The sequence below is a fragment of the Carya illinoinensis genome, chromosome 5, assembly GCF_018687715.1.
Source record: "Carya illinoinensis cultivar Pawnee chromosome 5, C.illinoinensisPawnee_v1, whole genome shotgun sequence".
Taxonomy (NCBI): domain Eukaryota; kingdom Viridiplantae; phylum Streptophyta; class Magnoliopsida; order Fagales; family Juglandaceae; genus Carya; species Carya illinoinensis.
In genome coordinates, this window is record NC_056756.1 from 45,536,135 (window position 1) to 45,555,923 (window position 19,789).

Sequence of the window (19,789 nt, forward strand, 5' to 3'; positions counted from 1 at the left end):
ATGAGATGGTTTGTAACCAAACCAGCCATATTATTTTGTTAAAAAATTTGAAAGAATTGAATTGTTTTTTATATTTTTTTTAAAGTTTAAGAAAATTGAAATTGAAAAATATTTATATTTAAATGATGTTTAAGAAAAAATCTAGTTGTAAGCGATTCTGTGAACTAATACTCGTATCTATTCAACGTGATTGTTTAAAAAGTCAGATTTTAATAAAAAATATTAATTTAAATTTTGAATATGAAGATAATAATATTGATATATAGATCGGTATGTATATTTATTTATACATAACAAAACTTAAGATTTAAATATTGAAAAGAAATGGGACAAGAAGAGATGTATGGGATGAAAGTATTTGAAATATTCGTTAAGCAGGCCTTAGAAATTTTTAGAATTGTTCTTGGTCTTTGTTTTCTTGGTAGGTATTATTGTGGCCGGAAAATCCATAGGAAAGCGCAAGTAAATATGAAACAGCGTATGAATATGGTCGTGTCGCGTACAGCAGTACGGGTTCCGAAAGCAAAAAGGGTCCAAACCCAAGCCGCCTAAACCCCTTCAAAGACGATAATTGGTAGGCATTTATGTGGCCGGAAAATCCATAGGAAAGCGTTAGTAAATAAGAAACAGCGTATGAATATGGTCGTGTCGCGTACAGCAGTACGGGTTCCGAAAGCAAAAAGGGTCCAAACCCAAGCCGCCTAAACCCCTTCAAAGACGATAACCGAAAATTTTCTGTGTTTTTCTTCTTCTCTCTCTTTCTGCGTGGGATTTGGTCAAATGTGACACGGGAATACGGTAACTATAAATACGGAGATCTAACCATGCCAATTTCCTTCACTTTAATTCGATTCTAGGGACCGACCGTAGAGCACCAGCCGAGTTTTCAACATGACTGTACCCAGGGAGTCTTCTCATCGTTGCCGCGATGGTGGTGTTCCAACCATCAGAGATTTAATCTGCCACGCCGGTTCCGGTGCCGCCGCCGGTTAGTTTGTCCTTTTCTCTCTTCCATTTTTTGGGCTCGATTCGCTAGGGTTTCAATTTGTTCTGTTCGCTTTCTCGCATTTCTTATGCATGCATCACAAAGTTTGTTGTTTTAATTGTATTGCATTTGGTTCGTTTGCCTTATCCAGGGGCGATTGCGGCGACCTTTATGTGCCCGTTGGATGTGATCAAGACAAGGCTACAGGTCCACGGCCTCCCTCCTGGCCACAGAGGTATGCTACTGCCAGATTACTCCAGTACCTCTTTGGCATATTTTGTTAAATTAGCGGTCTGCTGGAGCTTTTAGTTAGACAGTTTATATTCAAGTAGCGAACTAGCAATGTTGTTAGCGTTTCAGGTTGTGTGTCCTATTAAGAAAGATATTTGGACGAATGAACACTCGTTGTCGTGAAATGTATGTTCATAAAAAGTTTCTGGATTTTTTACTTTAAAAGGAAAAAATTGTGTTGCTACAAATACATGACGTTCTGAAAATTTTGAAATTTGCAATTGTGAATTTTAATGTTTTAAATTGACATATTTGGGATGATTACATGCAATGTGGTGTATTATGGTCCGACACTTTGAGCAACAATTTATGCTGCTAACTAGTTGTACTAGCAGCATGACCTTAAAGCAGCTCTCAGAACTTAAAATCAAATGTTCAGTGGTTTGAAATCCTAGTACTCTTATGCTATAATCACTTCCTTTTTCCTCTTGGCCCTGCTCCTCAAGTGGTATTCCTCTCAGTGCTGATAGGGTACTTCTCTTTTGGGGTTAAATTATCAATAATAAACTCAACAATCTATGTGAAAATCTTATCAATTGATCGTGGGAGCTTCAGACAAGTTTCAAACAAAAAACTGACCTATATGAAGATTGGTAATAACATTACTATCACTTTGAAGGGATTTTTATGCATTTTATCTGTTGCTTATTATAGGATGATTTCTAATAGTTTCTATGCTGTAACTTGTGACCATTATTCATGCTTTCCTTTTTGGTATACGCTCAGGTAGTGTCATTGTCACAAGCCTCAAGGACATATTAAGGACTGAAGGTTTCAGGGGATTGTATCGTGGCCTTTCACCTACAATAGTAGCATTACTTCCAAACTGGGCAGTGAGTACTACTTTCATCGACTTGTATCCAGAAGATAATTCCTCGATTCTAATTTATGTATATAAAGTTTAGTCTTTGTAATTACCCCAATTGACGATATGAAGGTGGTGAATGAGACCCCACATTGCCTGGGAGAGAGAAGTTCTTGCCCCTTATAATGATTTCAAGGAGCTTCAATTGTAACATTGATAGTCATTTTGGAGTATAAACGCATATATGTCCTGGGATTTTACTTGTTACAGTATTGGACTCTATTTTTCTTTTATGAGATCATTTGTCAAATCTCTTTATGGACAGCTTTTTAGGATGCATGTCATATTATTATAGAGAGATAAGTGAAAGCAGTATTAAGAAATAAGACTCAAGATGTACTATAACAATTGTCCTTTGCTTGTAAGAAAATTCTAGTTACCCCTTAGACAAAAATTCCTATTAAATTTTGTCAGTGGCTGTAAAGTGTGGTCCGATCTTTCATATGTTTCTTTTCTAATATAGTAATCAGATGAGAAAGGGAATGCCATGTAATTAGCTGCCACTTTGGCAGTCATCCTGTTGGTTCCTGCAAGTTGAATCCACGTAGAGGGAGTAGATTTTTTTATTATTTATTTAAAACTGATTAGAATACTCTTGTGTGCAGTTCTCTGTATAGCTAGCACATATAAAGTTCCATCTTATGTAATTCTTATTGTTTTTTCCTTGTGACAAAGTGCTCATTTCATGTGTAGGTCTACTTCACAGTTTATGAGCATCTAAAAGGCCTACTTCAGTCACATGGTTTGTGTTTTCTGGGGTCATTTACTTGACAAATATGTGTTTGCATTCTCTTGGTTTTTTATGAGACAGATTGTTGATCTAGTCAGTTACAAATGTTTCTTGTTAAGAAGACTGATTGTATTTTGTTGGGCTGGTTGTTGTGATTTCATTTTTGACTTGTTGTTCCAATATTGTAGTGGATAGCACAAATCAACTCCCTATTGGAGCACATGTGATAGCTGCTGCTGGTGCTGGGGCTGCCACGTCTATCACCACAAATCCATTGTGGGTTGTTAAGACCAGGCTGCAAGTAAGTTGGCTATGCTTATGTTTATAAGTTTCTAGGAATTTATAAACCCACAATATCTGTGTCTGAATCTCATATCTTGCTTGGCTAAGTGCTTTATTCATGAGCACTTCTCTTAAACCTGTTTTGTTTCCTTTAACTGACATACTTTCAAAAGTTGTCTGGCTTCTTTTCATTTTTGAAATGAGAAGAACAGAAACTCCTCCCAGACATTAGTGAGAGGATTATTTGCCCACCAGAAGAGCTGATAATTTTGATTATGATGCGATTTCAGAAGAAAGCTGTTTGTAGTGGAGAAAAAGAAGTTGATGGGCAGAATCTTTTGTTAGTCAAAACAGCTCAGCCAATAGACGATTTTATCTAAGGATAACAGTTAGATTTTATTAAGTCATTTCCTTTTTATTTATAAAAAAAAAAATTTATCAAGTCATTCTTTGCTGTGACAGAAATTTCACATGCATGCAAGAATGGCAGTGGTTTCTGAAGTGGGTGTAGTACTGCCGCTGCATGTTATATCACTGTTGATAACATTTCCGTACTTGTGAAGCCTCCTTGGAAAACATAAATTTTTTGCTTCAAAATTTCACAAACTTTTGTTTACTTTTTGAATCCATGCACCTCACATAAAGTTTTGGCAGGAAACATATCACGCATTATTTTTTTGTATCAGTAAAACGGAAACTTTATTAATGACAATAGGTACAGCCCAAGTACACGGGACATATACAAGAGCAACACCTATGTGCGATTATCTAAAGATACAAGGAAATCATGAATGCTTATGCCATCAAAATTTATTATGTATACATTATAAAGGGTAAATGAATTTCTAGTATGAGAAGCAAACATCAAACATCGGCTACTTTAAGTTTTATACTCCTATTTTAGGAGGAAGGTTTCTTCTGAATTTTCCAGGTGGAGATCTCAGAAAGGCCAAGAATGGCATTTACCTTTTTGCCTATATAATGACTTGAGATTGATTAAATGTGATAGTAGCATTGTCCTTGGCCAGTAAGATTTCCATGTGCAGCTTATGTTACCATATCCGACCCTTGTACCGACTAAGCCTAGACATAGGGCCTCAAAATGGGTGATGGCATTATGCCTCAAGAATATGTTTTTTGTTTAGATCTTTAATTGCATACATCACCTGATGATTCCATGCTTGAATAACCGGTTCGGAATATGTTTCTTCTTTGATATGTTTATAATCTGAAATGAGGATATGACAACTAATAACCATGGTTATTTACATCTCTCATTTTGTTGTTAAATTTCATGGTGTAATATATGTTTTGTATCTTCATTTATTTTCATCTTCATACAGACACAGGGAATGAGGCAGGGCATCGTTCCCTACAAAAGTATGCTTTCTGCTTTGACAAGGATTGCTCGTGAGGAAGGCATTCGAGGGCTATATAGGTAAATAGTCCTTGATTTAATATTAGTATGTGAGCTTGGACATTTTTTGTATCTGAGATGTGATCTTTTAACCATTTAAAAGTAGCTTTGATAATTCACTCAGATGGCTAGGTCTTTCATTTCAGTTGGTTATATATAAAGAATTGGTTACAATGGCTGGGACCCGTTTGCAAATCTTCAAATTTTTTTCTAAGTTGTGATGATATTTTTGTGGTTTGAAACAGTGGCATTGTTCCTTCATTGGCTGGGATAAGTCATGTTGCAATTCAATTTCCTGCATATGAAAAGATCAAGTGTTATATGGCAAGAAGGAGTAATAATGATTTCTTGATTTCTTTAACAGGTTTCATATAGTAAATCTTATGCTTTCTTGACATCTATTTTGATGATCATATCAATTTTTAATTTCCAGGTAACACAACTGTTGATAAGTTGAGTCCTGGAAGTGTTGCTGTTGCTTCATCAGTTGCAAAAGTGATTGCCTCTGTGATTACCTATCCACATGAGGTATATATGGCTAGTATCTTCTTTTTGTGAACTGCAGTAGATGACCAATCGTCCTTTCCATTTCTCACATGTTTTGCCTTTGTTATCATGCTCGAATTTTGACCAATCAGGTAGTGCGATCCCGGCTGCAAGAGCAAGGGCTGGCCAGAAACAATGGAGTTCGATATGAAGGGGTTATTGATTGTATTAGGAAGGTGTACCAAAAGGAAGGCCTTCCTGGTTTTTACCGCGGTTGTGCAACCAATCTGTTGAGAACAACTCCGTCTGCCGTCATTACGTTTACCAGTTATGAGATGATACATCGATTCTTGGAGCAGGTTATACCTCGAGAGGAGGAGCATTCATAGCCCACCGCCCTCCAAATGTCTGTGATGTGCATGTCAACCCTCAGTCAGGAAAGGATGCAATGGGGGTTAACTTGACATCCAACGTCCGGCAATCATAGAACTCAATTTGCTGAGAGTAGCTAACAGAAAGATAGTGATTCACTAAATTTTTGTCCTGTGATCGAATAGGGAAATATTTTCGTGAAAATAATTCTAATTTGTTTGGTTGGGGAAAATATTTTTCTGAATTAGTTTTTGTAATGTGTAGGTCAATAGAGGCAATTTCATTTTTTAATAAAACAATATCATTTGGGTTGTAGCATAAGTTAGGATATCTGATCTCTCGCTCTTTTCCTCTCCCTGGGATTTGGAACTTTTATCATTTGAATTGGGTCTGTCAAGAAAATGAAGCATGTAATAGCTCTATTAGATTGCCATTTTGTAATTTATGAAGTTGGGTAAAGGTAATAAAGTTTGATTCGATGCGCAGGAACCATCTCTTTTAGTATTATTAATCATGCCAAGAAAGTCTTCTGGGAACCCTTTTAATCATGTTCTTAGTTTTTGTACCATTCCTGAGCGCTTCGAGTGCTCGCACCCACTGCCTGTCTGGTTCTCTGCCCCTTTTATGAAGTGGACGAGACGGTTTTCCGTGTGCCACGGTCTCTGCCAAGCTTCTCAGGCCAAACACACTTTCACTTTTCCCATTTTGGATGTTTTTGCTTTTGGCCCCAAAGAAAAAGAGGTCGGAGTGGAAGATGTCAAATAAAGCAAAAAAGAAGGGATTAAAAGCAGCTGTCCATTCAACATGACATGTTCCACAAAAAATACACTTGTGATACTTTTTTGTTTTCAAATATAAAATGAGCCATTTAAATATATGTACAATTTTTGGCTTTTATAATTTGGACTTTGCATATTCCTAAATCCTAATGCTATCATGACCTCTTTAGGGGTTGGATATAGCCGTTATAAAATTGTTAGAATCTAAACATGGATGTTAAAATTGGGGTAACATTTCATTTAATTATTTTTTCTTTTTTTCTGGCTGAGAGATTTTGCTATTTTAATAAAATAAATGGTGTGTTAACTTCATATTTCGTACGCTTGGACTGGTTTCTGAAAAAAAGTCCTTTTATCTGCATATAAGAGAAAGTAAAAGTGGCTTGGTGGGTCCAAGAAGCCTTCAATGCCAAAATCTCTCGATCGTCTTAGTAAGTTTGCATACGGATTCAATATTTCAAAAAGAGACATTGTACCTAGAGGAAGAATTTTTGTAAGAGGTTCTATGGAGGACATCTTGTACTCTATATCAGGGGTTCACGTCAACCCCCAGTGCCCCACTATAACCCAATCATGATCTTTTAATGTGGCATGGAGCTTGTAGTAGAGCTATTAATGCAACATGGCTTCCCGAGTGGCGTATTGTCGGTAGAAGATCGGCGTTGTTATTCTTTATACTCTTTATTAGAGAATGGAGGGCTGCTCATGTTTCCTACTCGCATGTCAGTATGGATCTTTAATTACTATGGGGCGTCAGGTGCAGCAGGTCCCTTCTGCCCTGTCGGTCAGTTTTCCCGTGCTATGCTCCCCTCTCAGGCTAGTATAATTTATGGGCCGAGCTCCTTAAGTGGCATTTAGGGGCTTTTGGAGGATGAGGCTTGGGTCAGGACAGCCTTGATGCCTTATCCATGCATGACCCACCGGCTGGTAGGGAATTCTTCCTTCCAGTGTATTTTGTACACTTCTAAATAGAATTTTTCTATTAAAAAAATAACTTCATAATTTTAGGGCCCTTTAATATTGAGTTTGTATAAGAGGAAAAACAAAGATCACATCAAACCAACACAATAAAAATGGATTAACAAAATTCTGTGAATAATGGTCAGGGGACGAAATTCCATTGGAAATGGAGACATCCTTCACTTCACTTCACTTCTCATTTCATTTGTAGGCAAAATTAAAAATATTCCCCAAATTAATAAATTATTATTACTCAGACTCGGGAATAGAATCAAGCACAGGACGCCAAGCCTTTCTCAACAACGACCTGTATCGAAAACCGGTCCAGGCCGGCCTTGGCGACCCCGGTCCCGCTTTCCAATTATTCAACCCGCCGCCAACTAAACTTCCGCTCCCAACTAAACCAACGGTCGTCACTTCTTTTGTCTCTTCGAGCGGCGAAGACGACACGAACAGGTCCTTCAGAGTGAAACGTCCCTGCGCCTCCCCCAAGTTCTTCTCCTTCTGCTTCCCCGGCAACCGACTCGACGGGATTACTTGTGGTGCCGGTGGGTCTCCCTGGCTTGGAGAGCGGCGGGTGGAGGTCCGGCTGAGGAGCATCCGCAGGGTGGTCTTGCGGCGACGGAAGTGGACCACCGGGCTTGTCCTTGGGCTCCGCGTAGGGCTGGGAGCCACGCCGCACTGCGTCGCCAGCAGCTTGAATCTCTGAAGCGTTGCCATTTCTCCAGGTTCTTCCGCTCTTCCCTCACTCCTCCGTTGTCTTGTCTCTCTTTCTTAAGCTTACTGAACTCCAGTGGGTTTGAATTTTGAATATGGTCAATGATTGTATACAATGAGCGAGGGTTTAGGGGGGTTTGATTGCGTCGGGAGGGATAAAAGGGATCTGTTGGGAATGGGTTTGCATCTTTTTCTTTAAAGTCATTGATTGGTGGTGTGTTCTTTTCCTTTTCTATTTTGCGATTTCAAAGCTTGGACTGGGCTTTTGATGGTTGAATGGTGCATTTTCCAAGTAAAATTCCGTTTGTATAGGTTGTGAAAAAGAGGCACTCAGGTCCCAACAAAGCATTCAAAAATCATTATTCACATTTCCCCAACAATATGATGACCTATTCGACCACTGTTTAAGAAACGATAAATTTAGCCGGTAATTTGATACATTACAAAGAACCAAAAATCTCTCTTCCTCGTCTCAACTCATTATTATAATTTTTTTAAATTTTTATATAAAATATAATAAATAATTTAATTTTTTTAAATCTCAATACAAAATTAATATTAAAATATTATATAATAAATAATATTTTATTTATTACTGTTTAAAACATCTCATCTGTATAATCAAACTGCCTGAATATTTAATCAATGTAAGAGATGGGTTAGAGATTGGATTAAGTTTAACGCCATTTTTATACTTACTAATTCAATAATCAATTCTGCATTTTAGTCAAAATATTCTAACAAGAAAGAAAGCACAGTTAGGGAACATTTCAGTAAGCATGTTTGCCTTGTGTGGCTTACTGGAATAATAGTGAAATTGTAACTGATTATGACAGTACATGGAAATTAAATTGATAATTAGGTATATTTTATTAAGCTAAAGCCATAAAATGGCAAATTTTGATTTCATTGGACATTACCATAAACACTAAAAGTTGACTGACCAGTGAAATATTAAGAAGTTAAAGCATACAATCCAATACTTTCAAGAAAGTGACACATAAAGGGTGAGTCGGGTTGAACGAAACAAAATTGCTTTAGAATATGAACATTACGGATAAACTCCATTTAAACAAGTAGATGAGAAGATAATGAAACTCCAACTCGATCATCTGCATTGGATATAGTAGGTGTTAAAACATAATCTTATCATCTACTCGAAAACTACACAGGATGGAGAAGAAATTAAGTACTGATATTGGGTGTGGTAGATCTACTAGTCCAGTTATCAGTCACACAATTTGGTGAAGGTGGCAGCTGTTTAGTCTTCAACAATCCAACTTCATCACAATCAGGTGAAGTTTGTGTGTCTACATTCAACATCCCTGCATCTTCATATGCTTTCTCTTGATCCTTCGGCACATCCTTACAACTTTGAATATTATGTAATTCCTTGAGAACCTCATCCATGGAAGGCCTCAGTTCCTTGTCCTGTTGTACACATTGAAAAGCCAAGCTTGCCACTGAAATGGTCATCCTTTTAATTTCATCATCTGAATGGAAGCCAAGATGTGGGTCGATCAACTCGTGGAATGCACACTTTTCAATCTTGTTTATGGCTAGGTTAGCCAAGTTAATTTCATGCCTATGCCTACCTATATCAACAGCTGTCAGAGATGATATGAGCTCGATGAGGACAACACCAAAGCTGTAAACATCACTCTTGCTTGTAAGCTGATAACATTGGTGATATTCTGGGTCAACATAGCCTGGTGTCCCTTGAGGAGCTGTTGAGACATGGGTGACATCAGTTGGGAACAAGCGAGAAAGGCCAAAATCTGCAACTTTGACGCTAAAATTGTTGTCGAGGAGAATGTTGTTAGTCTTCACATCGCGATGTATGATGTCAGAAGCATGGAGGTAAGCCAATGCACTAGCAGTTTCTATGGCTATGCTCATACGAGTTGGCCATGTGAGTGAACCAGGTGTTGCTCGATCTCCATGAACATGATCTGCAACAGTGCCATTGGGAATATACTCGTAAACGAGAAGAAGTTCACGGCTGTGGCGCGAAGTACACCCATAAAGGGAGACAAGATTTGTGTGGCGCAAACGTGTGAGGATTTCCACTTCATTCATGAACTGTTCTACTCGTTTGTAGTTGTGCTCATATAGGCGCTTGACCGCAACTTCCCGCCCATCACGGAGTTTCCCTGGTTGAGAAAAATAGCCGCTTGTAAGTTTAAATTTATCTCTAACATCTGCTTACAAAGTTCGTACGTGATTTTAGAACTGAAGCAATGCATTTTATCATCTTACCGTAGTAGACAGTTCCAAATCCTCCATCTCCAAGTTCTTTTTCAATATCAAAGTTATTGGTGGCTTCTTGAAGTTCACTGTAGGAGAAAAGAGGCACTCCAAAGTAGACACTCTCCCCTTCCAGGTCTGATCTTGAGTATGTGATAGCCCTCGCCAACAAGTTCGAAGAAGCATGCTTTTTCTTGTAATGGCTCCAGACAGTAAAGCCCAAGCAAATCGAGATCAAGAGGACTGGGCATCCAACAGCTAAAGGCAAGAAAAAAGGAATGAGTTATTTGAGTTTTGTATGACAGGCAGCAGTTGGAGGAAATTGATGAGACCGTGAATAATTTTCTATTGAAGGTCACAAGGGAACTTATGCAAGACAAAAATTGGAAAATATAGCTCAAGTTGTTTATGCATCTTGATCTTATATATATATGTCCATATCTCTTCCGGGATTATAGCTGACAGCATTGGGGAAAACTAGATGTCATGAAAAACATAGTATATATGTATAGCTAAAGTTTATGCATCTTGATCTTATATATATATGTCCATATATCTTCCGGGATTATAGCTGACAGCATTGGGGAAAACTAGATGTCATGAAAAACAAGTATATATGTCATTTAAGGCTTCTTTTTTCAGTTCAAAACGAAATGGAATAAATTGAGAGAATAAAAAATTGAGTTTTTGAAGGGAACAAAAGGAGAAAGTATATTCCCCTTCCAATCATTTTTCTTCTATATATAAATTTTCCAGTTACTCCTAATCCAAGTTTCAAACACGGGAACAAATTGAACATTCCATAAGTTTTTCGACTTCATTTCCATGGGCTCCCACCCCATATGACATAAGAATATAAATTTAAAAAAAAAAAGATGATTGAAGAGGCATTTTACCTAATGGTATCACCCATGATTTCTTTTTCTCTGCAAAGAAGATGCAACAACAAAGCAGTCATGTTAGTTTACAAAATGAAGATGAACGTGACGCAGAACTAATGGCATCCTTTGAATGTTTTTTAACAAAGCAATGTCAGAAGCAACTCAACTCGTGTATCTGATGTAAATAATTTCATAGGAACAAAATTACAGCTATGCTATTCATTCCTCCTTAACCTAAACTTGAAATAAGAAACAGAGAAGCTTGCCGTACAGGGGTGGCCGTGGCATGAAACCGAAAATAGAGTAAGAGCACATGAATTTGGAATAACTATAAAACTTCCAAAAATAAAAGAAATTTGTATGCAAAGAAATCTACTTTCATTTTCCACACGCGTGTGTATGCCAAATAGTTTTTTTTTTATTATTACTTTGACAGACGTGGTACCTTTGACACATTGAACACTACCGTTGCGATCCCGACAATATTCAGACCAATGCACTTCAAGTTCGAACTCAAAGGGTTTTAACAAGTCATCATCAGCTATTGGGAGCTGAATAATTGAACATTTAGAAGCATCCGGAAACTCTGAAGGACTATACCAGATTTCATACTCATTATCATTGCAGCCAAGATTTTTAAAACTTGCTGATAGGCCGGAAATATTGCGGTTGCCTTTGCATTTATACAGGGTCCGATTTTGTGTGACGATTTCAAGAGAGAAGGATGGAAAGCTGGGAAGACTCAAATTGGTTAGGGATTCGCATTTGTCGGGAAGCCGTTGGTCCTTGATAACTATGACGTCTGGCCACGAGAAGCGTACCAATTCATATGATCTTTCAGTGCCCCCAACTACAACTTGGATCTTCGGAATTTTGTCGCAATCTTTTATAAATAAGCCGCAATCTGGGTTTCGGGTATTGGAGAATAATGGGTAGTGGAGCTTGTGCAGTCTTCCACAATCAAACTCCTTCGTACATTCTTTATTGTCATTTTTAGCCGAGCAAAGCAGCACGAGGTACGAGAGCAGAAAGAAAACAGACGAGTTGGAGACAGAAACCATCCCAAAATTCCCAATCCACCAAGCAACAGCCAAAAAAAAAAAAAAACGATCGAGATTACTCAAAAATCATAACAAAGGGTTTCGATACTTTTCTTCTGCCTTCCCTACATATATACTGCAAAATTCTCAGTTTAACACGGTGGTTGACCTTGAAATTGGAAATGAAAGACGAACACTAGTAAAAGCAGGCCGAAATTTAAAGCAAGGATGTATGGTTATCCCAAGTAATGTGAAACATGGTCTGTGCATCGGAAAATTCATTCATAACACCACAGGTCCACAGCCAAAAACTCCACGGAGGTGCTAGAATTTCCTATACATCTTCCCCGATTGACCCGCACTACAAAGACTTGACTCCTTTACTCTTCAAAACCCCTCAACTCCCATACGTTTTTGTGCAAGTCTTTGCGGCTAGTTTCAATCTTCCACTCATGCTATTGATGAAAACCAATCAAATTAAATAAATCTCACGAGCCACGTCTTAATTGGCTCTCTACTTTTCGTGTAAACATTTAGAAAGGGTGGAAGAAGAAGAAGAAGATCAGAGCATAGAGGCAATAATTGTATAACGCGTCTTTCTCATAATGAAACAAACAACGTGATAGATCATATGGTCCACAAGCTTTAGAAAAGTTTATGGGGGAATTCGGATTGTGGGTTAGAAAAAAAGGGGCAGAAACCAGATAAAGTGGAAAGAGTATTGCTACGTTTAGGAAAGGAATTTTATGAAATAAATCTATAAATTGACATAATTTTATCTCATCTATTAAATTTATTTTATAATAAAAATAATTTTATAATTTTAGAAACTACCTCAAATATTTATAAAATTATTTTTATATAATTTTTTTTTTATACTAGACTATTTTTCAAAGTGAAAAAGCAATTGGCATCTTTAGAAAACCTGAACGAGGTGGATACTACAGGAGCGTGGACGTACTGGTCTTTCGATTTGGTATGACTTTGGCATCAAAGACTGAGTTTTGTAGGAGACTTTTCGAGGGAAGTAGGAGACGGGGTGACGAGAACGTATTGACGAGGGAAAACGATGGCGGCAAGTCTTGGATGTGTGCTTTAAGGTCAGGATTGAAGGTCACAAGGGAACTTGAAATAAAAAACAAAGAAGCTTGCCGTACAGGGTGGCCGTGGCATGAAACCGAAAATACAGTAAGAGCACACGATTTTCGAATAACTATAAAACTTCCAAAAATAAAAAAAATTTGTATGCAAAGAAATCTTCCTTCATTTTCCACACGTGTGTGTATGCCAAATAGTGTTTTGTTTTTTTTTTTTTTTTTTTACTTCGACAGACGTGGTACCTTTGGCACATTGAACACCACCGTTGCGATCCCGACAATAACCACCGCCTTCTCGGCACTTCCAACAATAATTCTTAAACCCAGCTGACCAAAGCACTTGAAGTACGAACTCAAAGGGTTTTAACCAGTCATCATCGCCTCTTGGGAGCTGAACAATTGAACAATTAGAAGCATCCGGAAGCCTTTCCTGTGAAAGAGTATACCAGATTTCGTACTCGTTATTATTGCAGCTAAGATTTTTATCACTTGCTGGTGGGCGAGAAATGTTATTGGCTTTGTGGTTGCGTTTGCGTTTACACAGGGTCCGATTTAGTGAGTGAATTTCAAGATGGGAGAATGGAAAGCTGGGAAGACCCAAATTGATTCGAGATTTGCATTTGCTAGGAAGCTGTTGGCCCTTGATACCTATGACGTCTGGCCACGAGAAGTTTACAACTTCATATGGTCTTTCACCGCCCGGAAGTTGGACCTTCGGAGTATTTGTGTCGCAATCTTTTATGAATAAGCCGCAAACTGGGTTTTCGGTATTGGAGAATCCTGGGTAGTGGAGCTTGCCCAGTGTTCCACAATCAAACTCCTTCGTACATTTGTTATCGTCATCTTTAGCCGAGCAAAGCAGCAAGAGGTACGAGAGAAGAAAGAAAATAGACGACTTGGAGACAGAAGCCATCCCAAAATTCTCAATCCACCAGCAACAGCTACCCAAAATTCCCAAAATTGCTTTAACACGGTGGTTGACCTTCAAATTGGAAATAGAAGAAGAACACTAGAAAAAGCAGGCCGAGATTTAAAGCAAGGAGGCATGGGTACCCAAGTATGTGAAACAATACCACCACAGCCACATCCAAAGACTCCACGGAGGTGCTAGAATTTCCTAACATCTTCCCCCCATTGACCCGCACTACAAAGACTTGACTCCGTTACTCAACAAAACCCCTCAACTCCCATACGTTTTTGTACAAGTCTTTGAGCTAGTTTCAATCTTCCACTCATGCTATTGATGAAAACCAACCGAATTAAAGAAATCCCACGAGCCACGTCTTAATTGGCTCTCTACTTTTCGTGTAAACATCTAATAAGGGTGGAAGAAGAAGAAGATCAGAGCATAGCGGCAATAATTGTATAACGCGTCTTTCGCATAATGAAACAAACAACGCGACACATCATATGGTCCACAAGTTGAGAAAAGTTTATGGGGGAATTCGGGTTAGAAAAAAGGGGCAGAAATCAGATAAGGTGGAAAGATTATTGCTACGTTTATAAAGAAATTGTAAAAAATAAATTTATAAATTAATATTACTTTATATGATTTGTTAAATTTGTTTTATAATAAAAATAATTTTATAATTTGACGAATTATTTTAAATATTTATAAAATTATTTTTATATAATATCTTTGTAATTAGACTATTTTTCAGAGTGGAGAAGCAATTTGCATCTTTAGAAAACCTAAACGTGGTGGATACTACAGGGACGTGGACGTACTGGTCATTCGATTTGGTATGACTTTGGCATCAAAGACTGAGTTTTGTAGGAGACTTTTCGAGGGAAGTAGGAGACGGCGTGATGAGAACGTATTGACGAGGGAAAACGATGGCGGCAAAGTCTTGGATGTGTGCTTTAAGGTCAGAATTCAGCATTCTCTGGGCTCTCTCTCTCTCTCTCACACGCACATGCCTTAGATGGAGGGATGGGTTTCCTGTTCATTTCTCTGACCTATTCGAGTTTTGTATTTGACATTTGTCTCTGGAGTAAGTTCTAAACAAAACAGATAAATGGGTTTAATTACATAGTATATTTTCAGATTTCAATCAATCTTTGTCTACACTTATTTTCTTTTTCAGTGGGCTTGCTCTATACTAGGTGTAGGTGTGTTCACATAAATATTGCTCCTTTGTCACCGTTTTGAAAATAGATATGTGAGAGATAATATCGAATGCCATAAAAATTGTGTATCCTCATAATATCATTTAGTTTTAAATAAATTAGCAACACACTAGTCTACTACAGACCAAAGGTGAAACGAAAGGAAGAAAGAAGAAACTAGTGGTCTTTTATCTCAGACATCTTACACAACATACATGACTAAACAGCATCTATCTTCGATCCAGCATGTATATGAAATTTTTATGAATAAAAGATGTAGGAGGAGACAATCGAAAGTGGCTTTCCTAATTGAAAGTACCATAATAACACCAAATCTACTAAGAACCGGATATAAGTACTTAGATGACTAGAAGTCGTACACATAAAAGCCTATTAAAACAAGTACAAATTTTCTTTACTCACATGCAGCACCTAATAATATACATACTAGCTCGTGAAGACTAATGTACAGGAGTCTGGGCGGAGGAAAAAGGAATCTGATACAAGAAGTTGGGAAAGAAATTACTATAACAGTTGCAGTGATTTATTTTCTGTTTGCTAAAAGTTTATTAGTGTGTACACAAATGGGTCACAAATAGAGGCTGAAGGGGAATAAACACACTCAGGCTGGACCACCGCAAAATTTGATTTTAGGGGCATACAGGTCACCTGGCCGAAGTCAACATTATTAGCAGGGATTGCTACCCATTTTTTGGGCCTACCTATATAAATAAAGATGCAGCTTAAAGGCTTAAACCCATTCAATTAGAGTTCGGGGTGTAAAGTTTATCAGGCCTACTGTTCAAGCAATGGGCTCTTGGCAAGTTGTGTTGCTAAACCCAACTTATGAAGACCAAAGTGGTGTCATGTGCATTTGTGCAATAGAAATGCTAGGCTCAATTAGAAGGTTTCCTAAGCTGCTTCTATTCTTCTAACATGAATCATGTCAAAGCTAAAAAGAAAGAAAGCTTACAGCAGAACGATCTGTAGCAGCCTTAATTGCTGCCATGGCAGCTTCTGTGATGGGTTCCATGGGGGCAATGTCATGCACTTTAGATATTCTAGAAATATAGACAGATGCTACTCTTCTGCTATAATATCATGTCATGTCATTAAATTTTAATATTAATATAATAATCTTAACAACATAATACTTCATGATTTAATAAGAACACCGTGTCTTCCATAATCGAAAAATGCTGGCTGGTAAATTGTCTCTTTACAAACCCACATCGACCACCACTCCCATTCAAGTCCTTGACCTTACCAGCGCAAAGAAACGAACTATATATGTGCGGCACCGGAAGCACCCAAGACTAAGGATTTCTCATAACCAACAGAAATCTAGGCTGTGAAGTTACAAAAGAAGAGCAGGTCAGAATGGTTGCGAGTGAATCCAAGGGAAGGCCGATCAAAAGATCAGAGATCACCGTGAAGGAGAGAGCAGAGAACGAATCAATGAAGCTGGAGGTCGTATAAAAAGGAGCGCCCTTTGGAGATGGTGGAAAAAGGGCTTACCAATTTGCTTACAGGCAGTTCCAAAACTTGGGTAGTCACAGCCAAACTATGGGCATTTTCTAGGTGTAAAAGCTAATTAAAAGAGTTCTGAAAACCCATTAGGCGGGGACGACATGATTGAAGAACAAGATGGAAAGGATCAAAGAAACATATAAGCGACTTGGCGATGGTGGCGATATTGGCGATGGTGAAGCCGTGTAGGAGCAATACTGCTAGTAGCCTCCACTACACCACTATAATATTCTCAGTTTTGTCATTTCAATCTGGGTGTGTTTGATTGGACTTGGTTGCACTGATGCTTAATTTGAAAACATGGGTATATGCTTGTCTCGCTCTATCTTATCTGAACCTTCAACTTCCTACGGGAAAACGCCATCAGAAACTAACTATTTTCTTCTTCCTTCCCAGTTCCCTCCACATCTTTTTTATCCACCTGCAGATATTATTAAAGCTAATAATTATGGCGAAGGAAGAAACTCAACCTCTTTCTATTTCTTTTACAATCCTAGTTCATGCGTCAATGGCTGAGTCACCAATTTGAATCTGTCCAAGGACGAATTAATTCAGTATTCGATCGAAGAAGCCATGCGGCTAGCAGAGCGAGGACAAAGAATTAATCTTCAAATTGGCCACCCTCATGTGGCTTTAAAATAATGTATTTAGGTTATCACTTGTAATGCAATTCAATAATATATGAGTACTACTAAATACAATCGTGAAATGCACAAAAACTGTATAATTTCTTTAAAAAAGAGTAAGCTCTATTATTAATAAAAAATATTTTTTTTTTTCACGTGAGTCTTATATATATTCATTTTTTTTAAAATAATTATATGATATTTGTGTATTCACGACTGCAACTATCTTTTCTTATAATTAATACAAACCGAACATGCACCGCCATTAAAATTATAAGTCCCTACGTCTCTGCCGTTCTCTCCTGATCACTATCAATTTTGAAATTGCCATCAAATTGGCAGTCGGTAATTGACTTTGAAAGTCTACCACTTTCAAGCATCAACTAGGGCTTTGTGATCCTATTCAACCGTAAGATAAAGACTTTAAAAACTTGCTGCATGATGATCATTATGGTCCTATGACTTTCGAATAAATAAAGGTTTTATTATATTTTTGCCTCGTACATATATATATATGTATGTATGTATGTATAGGTCTCGTGCTAAGTAGCAAGGTCGGTACAAGGATTGTTAAGCCTTTTAGAAAACGCTTGAGAATAATACAGAAATTTTCCTGATAAATAAAGTATAAAAATAAATACCGTCTACACAGAAGTTGTGTATAAAGCATCATCTACAAGTTGTACTATTCTATTAAAATTTTAGTACTGACTATGGGACCACGACCACCCAAGTCAGAAGTCTAATTCAGCACAATTAATAAAAATAAAAAGCAATTAAGTTATATTCTAGCATTGGAACGTGATTGTATCAAATGAAAGGTTCGGAATCGATATTCCAGAGTTTAAGATATTGAGTCTAATTTGTTCATATAAATATATATATATATATATCTCATCATCGAACTCGATCAAGTGGGATCCACCTGAATGAATGATGATTGTGAAACGCAAAGAAAAATGAAAAAAGGAGTTTCCTTTTTCGGGGGGCACTAGAGTATCATCCTCGAGCCACTACGGAGACAAGTGGAAATGCTTGGCCTAGCATGCAACGCATTTAATTTGCACACAGAGCCAATCCATCAAACTTGGATTGAATTTCTATAATTGTGGAGGAAAAGAAGTCTTTTAGAGATAGAAAACTGACCAGAAATGCAGCGCGAAGCATGAGGTCTATCAGGGCAGAAGCACTTGAAATGCCACTCGCTGTAATTGAATCCACACCGCCCTCCACTTTCCTGGCAAATGCTGCACCCGCTGGCCTTCCATTTCACCCGAAATCCATTTCTCAGGACCCCTTCAATTCCATCACCAATATTCTCACGCTCATAAGGTTCAAGTACGGGTGCTACCACCCGAGCTGTGCACGCCTTCGATACGTTCCTTAGCTTTGGGTCGTTTGCAGGTAGGACCAGAACCGAACTGTTTTTGTTTTCCCCATGATCACAACCAGGATATGAAAACCTTGAAGTACTCTCTAGTGTCGAAGCGTTGCAACCATAAAGCAGATTCACATGGGTTTGGAACGGTGCTAGCTCGAACCGGGCACCAGGAAGGGATATGTTTTGAGTTAAAGGAATACAAGTAGTCCCGGTGGTTGAATTCCAAAAGTCAGAGTTTGAGACGCGAAGGATTTGGGTTTCATAGGAAATGTTGCGGATGATATAGTCGTTACTTTGGATATTGATGGTGGGTTGGCCACGGTTGTTGCAAGAGAGCTCGAATCCAGGATACCCACAAGACCTGTTTTGCTTGTTTCGGATGCGGAATGGGAACTCGATGGGTTGCCCATCGCCACAGGTTTCAGGCTCAGCACTGCATAGTTGGAAGGAAGGGTCGACTGCACCTTGGGATTTTCTTGGTAGAAGAGAAGAGAGGATGAGGAATATGCATAGATTCAACAGAGGAAAAGTGGGTGACGAAAGGATGGGAAAGAGGTTATTTGATTTCATCTGGGGATCAAGAAAACGTGTGGTGGTGTAGAGAGATACAGAAATGGATCATAATCTGGAGAGGAAGAGGGAAGAGGAATTAAGGAGTTATTGGCAAGACAAATGTTGGAGGTGGGAAGTGAAATAATGGATGGAGTTATCAGTCTGGGGGGACGCATTTGACTTTCTAAAATGGAGTCCTATTTTGCATCTGACGTGATAGATAGATAGATAACCGGCCAGGGATTGTCGAAATCTGCCCCATATCTTAGACTGTTGAAAAGTCTTGACCGAAGCGAGTATTCCACTTAAGGACGTGTTTGGCAGTGTGTTACCACTTGACCTACCTTCAAACTGCTGGTCTTTTTTACCCCTTTCTGAAATAAGAATGTCTATGTCCCAATCCAAACTCCCTTTGTTTGTTGCTATAATTACTGCTATCATG

The 19,789-nt window shown here is 38.2% G+C and overlaps 4 protein-coding genes across 5 annotated transcripts; 1 reads left to right on the forward strand and 3 right to left on the reverse strand.

Annotated features, from left to right (window-relative positions):
* Window positions 1-387: 387 nt before the first annotated feature.
* On the forward strand, window positions 388-5,913 carry LOC122311196 (nicotinamide adenine dinucleotide transporter 2, mitochondrial-like). The gene is made up of 9 exons (XM_043125636.1): window positions 388-988; window positions 1,137-1,220; window positions 2,003-2,109; window positions 2,835-2,883; window positions 3,060-3,172; window positions 4,497-4,591; window positions 4,816-4,904; window positions 5,004-5,098; window positions 5,209-5,913. Exons 1-9 carry the CDS (start codon window positions 892-894, stop codon window positions 5,443-5,445), a joined length of 966 nt encoding a protein of 321 aa, XP_042981570.1. The 5' UTR covers window positions 388-891; the 3' UTR covers window positions 5,446-5,913.
* Window positions 5,914-7,261: 1,348 nt separating this feature from the next.
* LOC122311198 lies at window positions 7,262-8,326 on the reverse strand. The gene has a single exon (XM_043125638.1). The coding sequence runs from the start codon at window positions 7,885-7,887 to the stop codon at window positions 7,417-7,419; it is 471 nt and encodes a 156-aa protein (XP_042981572.1). The 5' UTR covers window positions 7,888-8,326; the 3' UTR covers window positions 7,262-7,416.
* Window positions 8,327-8,901: 575 nt separating this feature from the next.
* LOC122311195 (LEAF RUST 10 DISEASE-RESISTANCE LOCUS RECEPTOR-LIKE PROTEIN KINASE-like 1.1) lies at window positions 8,902-14,460 on the reverse strand. 2 transcript variants are annotated; one of them, XM_043125634.1, is made up of 4 exons: window positions 13,393-14,460; window positions 11,028-11,057; window positions 10,144-10,389; window positions 8,902-10,037 (listed from the first exon to the last, which is right to left on the reverse strand). In XM_043125634.1, exons 1-4 carry the CDS (start codon window positions 14,060-14,062, stop codon window positions 9,070-9,072), a joined length of 1,914 nt encoding a protein of 637 aa, XP_042981568.1. In that variant the 5' UTR covers window positions 14,063-14,460; the 3' UTR covers window positions 8,902-9,069. The 2 variants fall into 2 exon arrangements, with proteins under 2 accessions (XP_042981568.1, XP_042981569.1); XM_043125635.1 differs by lacking the exon at window positions 13,393-14,460 and adding an exon at window positions 11,458-13,380.
* Window positions 14,461-14,705: 245 nt separating this feature from the next.
* LOC122311197 (LEAF RUST 10 DISEASE-RESISTANCE LOCUS RECEPTOR-LIKE PROTEIN KINASE-like 1.2) lies at window positions 14,706-19,559 on the reverse strand. Its single transcript, XM_043125637.1, has 2 exons — window positions 18,561-19,559; window positions 14,706-17,209 (listed from the first exon to the last, which is right to left on the reverse strand). The coding sequence occupies exons 1-2, from the start codon at window positions 19,363-19,365 to the stop codon at window positions 17,202-17,204; spliced, it is 813 nt and encodes a 270-aa protein (XP_042981571.1). The 5' UTR covers window positions 19,366-19,559; the 3' UTR covers window positions 14,706-17,201.
* Window positions 19,560-19,789: the final 230 nt, after the last annotated feature.